This window comes from Danio rerio, chromosome 19 (genome assembly GCF_052040795.2).
Source record: "Danio rerio strain M-AB ecotype USA chromosome 19, GRCz13ab, whole genome shotgun sequence".
NCBI classification, from domain to species: Eukaryota; Metazoa; Chordata; class Actinopteri; order Cypriniformes; family Danionidae; genus Danio; species Danio rerio.
The window spans coordinates 43,196,906-43,205,958 of NC_141039.2; the positions used below are offsets into that span (position 1 = coordinate 43,196,906).

Sequence of the window (9,053 nt, forward strand, 5' to 3'; positions counted from 1 at the left end):
TTAATGAATAATTTGCATTGCTCTAATTTATTTGCAGATTCAGAAGTGATGACATTAAAGGTCCCATGAAGTGCTTTATAATGTGGATGTTTTATCTGATGTTTGACGTAAATTTAAACCGAAACACCAATAGAGGGTGGGGCAGGGTAACTCCTCCCCTAAAAACAGCCAATAGCGTTTTGTTTAATCACCGCTCTGTCAGCTCAAGCACAAAATAGGGGCGGGCCGGGGCATGTCAGATACTAGAGAGCAGTAAATTGGTTATGATTTGATGAGAAACTGCAGTATGAGGTTCATGTGAATAAAACAGTTGATTCGTTTGGGTGAAGTGACAATCTATAAGCTTGACATGTTCATATCAGTTTTATATCTTCTAAACTTGAATTCTGTCACTGTTTTGATTCTGTGGGACCTTTAATAGATTACAGAATAGAAGACAAATGACATTTTATTCAAACACACATGATTGATTTTCTTCTGGAAACTGCCTTGAACTGGAAACCTGTAACCATTGACTTCAATAGTATATATATATATATATATATATATATATATATATATATATATATATATATATATATATATATATATATATATATATATATATATAAATCCATTAGAATTTATAAATCATCACCCATTCATAGCAATGAAGTTCTCTTAAAAGAATAACACAAACAAATGTTTAATTATTACTGAATTAAATATGCATGTTTTTCCAGTATAAGTAGCATTTCTCCATTGAAGAGACTGTAATTTTGGGGACAGATGTTTTTTTTTTTTCTCTCATATTGCACATTGTAACTCAATGGTTCAATTTCTAATTCACTGGCCAGAAAAGCACATTTGCTCCCCTTAATTCCTCCTCATTATCATCATTACCATCATCATAAGTGTGAGGATTTTGCTCTTCTACCCCAAATGAGCATGGCATGTAATAAAGTCCTGGATCTCAGGAGTTGTGTGGTCACCTGAGTTTGATGACCCAATACAGGACGAGGAACACAAACAGAGCAAACAGCAGCATGTAGCAGTACACCTTGGTCTGGCTTCCCCTGGAGAGGAGCTTCAATCGGCCCATGGTGGCTCCCAGCAGACCTCCAGTCGAGTCAAAGTCTGAGTCCTTAAGGAGAAAACGAGTCAGATATTAAAGCTATTCACAATACTACTATCTTAAAAAAGAAATTTAATTAAAGGGGTTTAACATGCAAGTACACGTATGAAGTCAGAATTATTATCCCCTGTATACCCCCCCCCCCAATTTCTGTGCAACAGAGAGAATATTTTCCAGCACATTTCTAAACACATTAGTTTTAATAACTCATCTCTAATAACTGATTTATTTTATCTTTGCTATGATGACAGTACATAATATTTTACTAGATATTTTTCCAGAGTATTCAGCTTAAAGTGACATTTAAAGGCAGTAGGTTAATTAGACAAGTTAAATTAGGCAAGTCGTTGTATAACAGTGGTTTGTTCTGTAGACAATCGAGAAAAAAATAATGATTAAGGGGCCAATAACACTGACCTTAAAATGACTTTAAAAACAAAAATTAAAAACTGCTTTTATTCAAGCCAAAATAAAACAAATAAGACTTTCTACAGAAGAAAAAACATTATAGGAAATACTGTGAAAAACTCCTTGCTGTTAAACCTCTTTTAAGAAATATTTGAAAAAGAAAAAAAAAACTTCACAGAAGAGCTAATAGTTTAGACTTCAACTGTATATACTGTAAATTTGTTTAGCATGCTTACGTTTCAAAAGATTACAGCGTTGCTTTAACCACAGCACAATTGGAACTTTAGAATGCCTTAATGTGAATGCATGAATATTTATTCTTAAATCCCAATGTCAATCTTTTAGTTTTTTTTTTTTTTACAACAGAACACTTTTTAATTTAGAGCTGCACAATTTCAGCATTCAATGTCTGCATGTGAAATTGTCACATCCCTGGATCTGCAATGTTGAGATGGGATTATACTAAATCCAACACCACCGCTCAGAAGATGAGATCTGCAAAGTTTAGCCATAATACATTGAAATTAGGGATGCTCATTTCAGTTAATTTTGCCAACTGACAACTGCCACTTGTTAACAGAATATTAACCATTAACTGGTCATATTAATATTCAATTATTATTTAATTTAAAAACTTGTATTTTGTGTCTGACACATTAAATATTGCATTTTAAAATACTTATTCTAAAACACACAACAAAGCATCTTCATGCACAATCAGGGAATCTTCCGTCCATTTCATATTTGTTTTCAAGCAAAAAAAGGAAAATTAAGAAAACTGACGTTTTTCGGTTTTCTTTTGTTTGCAATAGAACAAACTTTTTTTGTTGTTGTTTTTTTTTAGGGTAGGAAAATGGATAGATGATTTTAAAATTAATAATGCACATGTAGGCAGTGCTGAACACCCATTTGTCTCTGATTGGTATTCAAGATTTGTAAAGTGCTAACTAAGTTCGGTGCTAACTGATAAAGCATGTTAAATAGAAGCTATAAAATAATAAGATGCATTACCTCACTGTGATTTAACCATTACAGAAACAGATGTGCCTGGCTATATCATATCTAGATAAATATGCCTAGATATCTATATCATATCTAGAGAGCTAGTACAATTTACGTTTTTCTGACTAATTCGCGTGTATTTACATTGATATGATGCACATTTGATCAATTAGTTATTGTATTTCACCAAAACTACACACATTTTTTACTGTGAAAACAAATTAAAAAAAGCTATTTAAAAAATCAGTAGTTACAACTATTCAGTTTTGCGAATTGTATTATTACCTCATCAGCTCCTCAAAATAATGAATGATGATGATGGGATTTTTTTAAAACCATGTGACAACTGTGCCACTCCCACCTGCCGGTAGAAACAGATACTGCAGAATAGCTGACAATTTAATTACATGACTTAATAGCTGCGTTAACTGGAGCACAGTGATGTATGAGCTAATTTTAAAAACTTTGATAACAAAATAAATTTTATACAACCTATTTTTATTTAAGTGCAACATATTCCAACAAAAGATCAGGGGCTTTTGACAATACATCAGGGGCTTAAGACGCCACAGTCCCCCTCTTGAAACACACTGTGCATTTCTGTGTGTGCTGTACATGTAGAAACACCTTTCTATTTGCACCTGACACTTCCAAGGACTCAATGGGAAAATCTCATACATTTGTGGTACAAATCTTGTGAAATTATATCAATATCGCAATATATCGCAGAAAAACTAAATACTGTCAATTTTTCCCAAGATTGTGCAGCCCTATTTCAGATGCACAAATAAAAGCTTTGTTTTGTTACTTTAAAATTCAAACAATAAATGCTTTATTCTTATACTTTTCAATACATATTTAATATATAATGTACGTTTAAATGAATCCGTTACAAAGGAATTGGATTACTAATTGGAGTAGAAACAATTTCATAATTAGATTTAAATTATTGTAAAAACAGTCTCATGTTTGCATTTAGAATTATTTTAGCATGGATTTCAATATCTAAAAACTAATTGCAACTGAATTTAATAAAGGTCCCTGTTGGAAACTGTACACTTAAATATAGCAATGCTTAAATAATAAGGCTCCATATATAGTTTATAGTTGTTCCCCTCAATAGCAGTTGTACATTTATAGTTTCTTTACCCTTAATATCAACTGTACTTTTAACTGAATTTATTTAAAGACACAGCCACAATTTGTATAGTAAAAACATCAATGTTATGAATTTTTCCACCCATTAAACAGAAAACACCAAACTTCAAAACAAAAGTCATTTTAGTGTACCATGAAACCCCTACTAGACATTGAAAAACTTCCTGACACATACCATTTCTCCCAACATCTTATTGTGGATCTTGACTTCATTTCCAATGTCAATAGACAACTGCAAAAGGCATAATTAAAAGATTAAACACATATTTTCCAAAAATAAGAATAGTTATGCAGAGTAGTTAATCAAAATAGAGCATCAGATATGAAGGCCACTCACGTGTTTAAGTGCGTGTACTTTATCTCTCAGTCCCTCCTGTAGATGTTCATTCTCCTCCTCATACACACTGTATCCGCTCGCAACGTAATTGCCTTGAGGGCCACCTTCTCCTGTACAAGAAACATTCAGGTCAGGTCAAATCCAACGGAATTTAAAAAAAAAAACATTTAAAATCAAGTATTTAGTACTAAAAATAATAAATCTTATTACAGTAAACTGAAATGTTGCCTTAAAGAACTGGTTCACGACAAAATGAAATCTGTCAATGTTTACTCGCCCTTTAAATGTTTCAAACTAGTAGCTAGTGTTGTCACGATACTGGAATTCAATACCAATCGATACTGAAGCTTAAAAAAGCATCCATCTCTTGCTAAGATTTAAACACTGTTGATTACGTTCTTAAACACAGCTGATTTGCCATTGTGTTCACATGCTCAACAAAAATGACTGTGATTGGCAGTGAAGGTCATTAGTTCACCAATCTCACTGCTGTTCACTGAGTGTAAACACAGATACAGACACTGGAGCATTTAAAAGCCGCAATTCATCAGCAGATCGCTTGTATGTGAAGTTATAGACAAACCAGCTGATTGACGTGACTTTAAAATGCTTGTGTCCCTGTATCTGTGTTTACACTCAGTAAACAGTGTTGAGTTTGGTGAACTAATGACCTTCACGGCCAATCACAGTCATTTCTGTTGAGCATGTGAACACAACAGCAAATCAACAGTGTTTAAGAATGGGCTCAACAGCGCTCAAATGTAAGCAGGAAATGGACGTTTGTAAAATTTCAGTACCGATTGGTATCGAATTCCAGTATTGTGCCAATGCTACCTGTAACCATTCACCTCCATAGTAGCAAAAACAAATACTATGGAAGTCAATGGTTACAGGTTTTTAGCTCTGTTTAAAATTTCTTCTTTTGTGAAATATAAAAATTGTTTGGGGTGACTATCCCTTTAAGAGTAATTGACAAGTATGCACTGATTTGATTGATCAAATATTCTCTAAAGTTGGAAGTGAATTTGAAAAACCTAAACAAATAAGATTGAAATGTTCATCAGAAACTATTTAAAATCGAAAAGTAAAAACTCTGGATAAAATCTTGATTGTCTACATGAGACAAAATGTTGAAATTTGCAAAATAATGAATGTTTTTTTAAATTAAAAGGTAGATTATTTGCTTGGTGCCTCATTTTATCAAGTTTAAAATGGGTTTTATTTGCTTTATCAATCATACTTTACTGTTCAAATTAGTGCTGGGCCGATAAACAATATTATATCGAATCACAATAAAATTTTTGTCAATAACAATGACAATCTCTTGACTTTTCTACTCTATATTGATCTAAGAGCAAATCACACAGCAGAAATGTGCAACAATGGGAATCCAAAAGGGTGTTGATATTAGAGATGCACCGAATTTTCAGCCACGGAAATTTATTGGAAAAAAATGTTCTGCCATCTATTGCAGGGGTTCCCAAACTTTTCAGCCCGCGACCCCCAAAATGACAATGCCAGTGACTCGCGACCCCCAATATCATCTGAGGTTGTTATAAATACAGAAACCTTGCATGCAATGGTGCACACACGCCAATACACCCAGGTTTATTCTTTGTGTAATTTTTTAAAATGTATCTCAGTGCTGTAAATGGGCCAGAAAGTTTAAGCAGGTATAAAATCAATCTGCTGCATCCGATGCTATTGCTGTGTCTTTAATATTATGTAATTACTACAGGGGTCACAATCCAATAGAACTAGTAACTATAAGTTATTATATAGTTTATAGTAACTCTAAATGACTTTTTTTCTCTTCAGTAGGTTACAATATGGTAATTCCGGTTTAATAAAAATAAATAGATGTTTGGAAATCCCCAGGCGACCCTTCCTTTCATTGTCCTGCGACCCCTCAAGGGGTCCCGACCCCTAATTTGAGAACTACTGATCTAATGGACTCTTATTTTTGTGGCTTCAGTCAATGTTAAAGTACTATTTTAAATCTGGAAGCATTGCCAACTTGTATTGAAATATATGATGTTATGCTTCATATGGAAAATAATTAACGAGTTTGAATTCTTTTTTAATATCGCCCAGCCCTACTTCGAATAGAAGGTTTTTTAATTTCAGCTTAGATGTGTCATATTTATGCTGTTACAGTATCTCGTGTTGTTCATACACAGAAGTTGCTTTTCTGTATGATATAAATATATATGTAAACATGATTAATAAATAACGCCACTGACGTAAAGCTGGTTTTAAATTCACACATTCGAACTTTCTCCTTAATAATATGATTTCAGAAAAGTATTATTTGGAAGTTCTAAATAGGGAAATTATATTAGCAGACTATTAAAAACATTGTTCACAGTAAATTATATAGTGTTGTTTTGTAGTCATACTTACACGTGATTTCAGTCCGAATATTCAAACTAGCATAAAGGTAAACAATACAGGGAGCTGTCACAGAACAAATGTTCGAATATAAAAACAACTTCACCTCAATAACAACGATGGTGAAATAGAGAAATAGGAGTTGCTAGTTACTGCAAGAACGTTAATAAACGTTATTTATCCATTTAACGTTAACGTTAATTCTCCACACCTGGATTTAACGTTAATGTGTGGGTGATGATTTGGTCATTCAGAGATTGCTTACTGTCATAAACTGTGACCAATAACGTTAAGTTTTCTAATTGAGTTGAGATTTTAGCTTAGCATAAGCTTCAAGCAATACGACACATAAAAACGCAAACTTACCCAAACCAGCGCGCCTCATTGTCAACCCAGTAATCTATATGACGTGGATACGATCACTGCAGTCTGTAAAATAATGTGACAAATATTCGCTAATGTTGATATTTAGAGAATCTGTACTTTCCCCCTCCAACTTCACAAGCGCCACGACACCTCTTACGGAAGCCGCAGAGGATTAAACGATACGCGTTTAAGTTACATGGGCTTCTGGGTACTGAAGTTTTTACTGCGAGTATTGCGGTTAATTCTTGTCTTTATTTGTCATAATTCTAACATTTTCTTCAGCAAACTGTGACTTCATTTCTCAAAAGTAAGTTGACACGACTTGCAGGGTTAATTTAATTGAAAAATTGCAAACAGCTGTAGACTTTCTCACAGTTCAGACTCTAAGACAAGTCAGATTTTCAAAAATCTGTGACACTATTATTTATTTTATAGAAAATGTATAGACTTTCTCTCAATTCTGAATTTATCTTCATTCTGAGGTTCTTTCAAAGAACTGTTTTACTTTTTATAACTGATAGTACAAAGCCTTATATGGGAGCGACATGGTGGCTCAGTGCCTCACAGCAAGAAGGACGCTGGTTTGAGTCCCGGCTGAGTCAGTTAGCGTTTCTGTGTGGAGTTTGCATGTTCTCCCTGCGTTGGTGTGGGTTTCCTCCGGGTGCTCCAGTTTCCCCCACAGTCCAAAGACATGCGGTACAGGTGAATTGGGTAGGCTAAATTGTCCGTAGTGTATGAGAGTGTTTGTGAATGTGTGTTTGGGTGTTTCCCAGAGATGGGTTGCGGCTGGAAGGGCATCCGCTGTGTAAAAACTTGCTGGATAAGTTGGCGGTTCATTCCGCTGTGGCGACTCCGGATTATTAAAGGGACTAAGCCGACAAGAAAATGAATGGAATGAATGAGTTTGCATGTTCCCCCATTGTTAGTGTGGGTTTCCTCACAGTTTAAAAAAACTTACCCAGACTTTAAAAGAAACAGACTATGAGCAAATGAGTTTAATAAACACTGAAAAGTGTTTCACTGACTATATATACACAAATATTTTTTTACATTTAATATGCAAATTTTTGAATATTCATTTCTTTTTCAACAATATAAAATTGAGCATTTCATCTCAATGTTTGCGACGCGTTGGCACAGTGGGTAGCACGATTGCCTCACATCAAGAAGGTCGCTGGTTCGAGTCTTGGCTGGGTCTGTTGGCATTTTTGTGTGGAGTTTGCATGTTCTCCCCGTGTTTGTGTGGGTTTCCTCTGGGTGCTCTGATTTCCCCCACAAGTCCAAAGACATGCGGTACAGGTGAATTGGATAAGCTTAAATTGGCCATAGTGTATGTGTGTGATTGAGTGTGTATAGGTGTTTCCCAGTGTTGGGTTGCAGCTGGAAGGGCATTCGCTGTGTAAAACATATACTGGATAAGTTGGCAGTTCACTCCGCTGTGGCAACCCAAGATTAATAAAGGCACTAAGTCAAAAAGAAAATTAATGAATGAATCTCAGTGTCAAGAAATGCTTCTAAATCATTACATTTACACACATTTCAATTTTGTGTGGTGTGGCATTATTTAGTCGACTCTGATTTTGTGTGATTTTGTCTTTCTGGTGTTTCCTGCTGTCAATAGAGAAGTTCGGCGAAATGACAAAGAAAGCTAATCCTAATTGGTCCTCGTGCATGCATTAAAAATGCTGATTGGCTCACAGATAGAACCTTATAGAGCCAAGCTAGAGTTCAACTTTGTAGATACACCTTTTTTGTTTTTTTAAATAAAAAGCCTTAAAGTAAACAACATATAAAACACATCCCATAATGTAAATAAGTTGCCATTTAATAAGAATATGTGAATAACTCAATTTTGACAAAAATGTCAGATAGAACCTTATAACTCTAAGGTGACGAAATGTAGTGCCAAGTTGTAGCCTACGGAGCCATATGATAAGCTAAAAATAAATAAATGTGGCCTGTTGCAGAGACAGTAACACACAAAAAAATTGGTCAAAGCAACTGAATGCAGATTTAATTTGGCAAATGAAGAAATCATTTTGTGATATATATATATATATATATATATATATATATATATATATATATATATATATATATATATATATATATATATATATATATATATATATATATATGAGCAATTCCAGCGTTATGGATGTGACATTTGCAGTAAAAACTCAAAACATAATTTCACACAGAAAGTATATGTTGACATTATATCGAAACTTCTGTTTATATTTTCCAAAATAGCTCACCACAGAGTTATGGGAGCAC

The 9,053-nt window shown here is 34.1% G+C and overlaps 1 protein-coding gene across 1 annotated transcript; it reads right to left on the reverse strand.

Moving 5' to 3' along the window:
* Positions 1 to 672: 672 nt before the first annotated feature.
* On the reverse strand, positions 673 to 6,921 carry bet1 (Bet1 golgi vesicular membrane trafficking protein). The gene is given in 4 exon segments (NM_001002046.1): positions 673 to 1,123; positions 3,858 to 3,914; positions 4,020 to 4,129; positions 6,777 to 6,921. Coding segments are annotated over 4 exon segments (342 nt in total). The 5' UTR covers positions 6,796 to 6,921; the 3' UTR covers positions 673 to 967.
* Between the last annotated feature and the right edge of the window lie 2,132 nt (positions 6,922 to 9,053).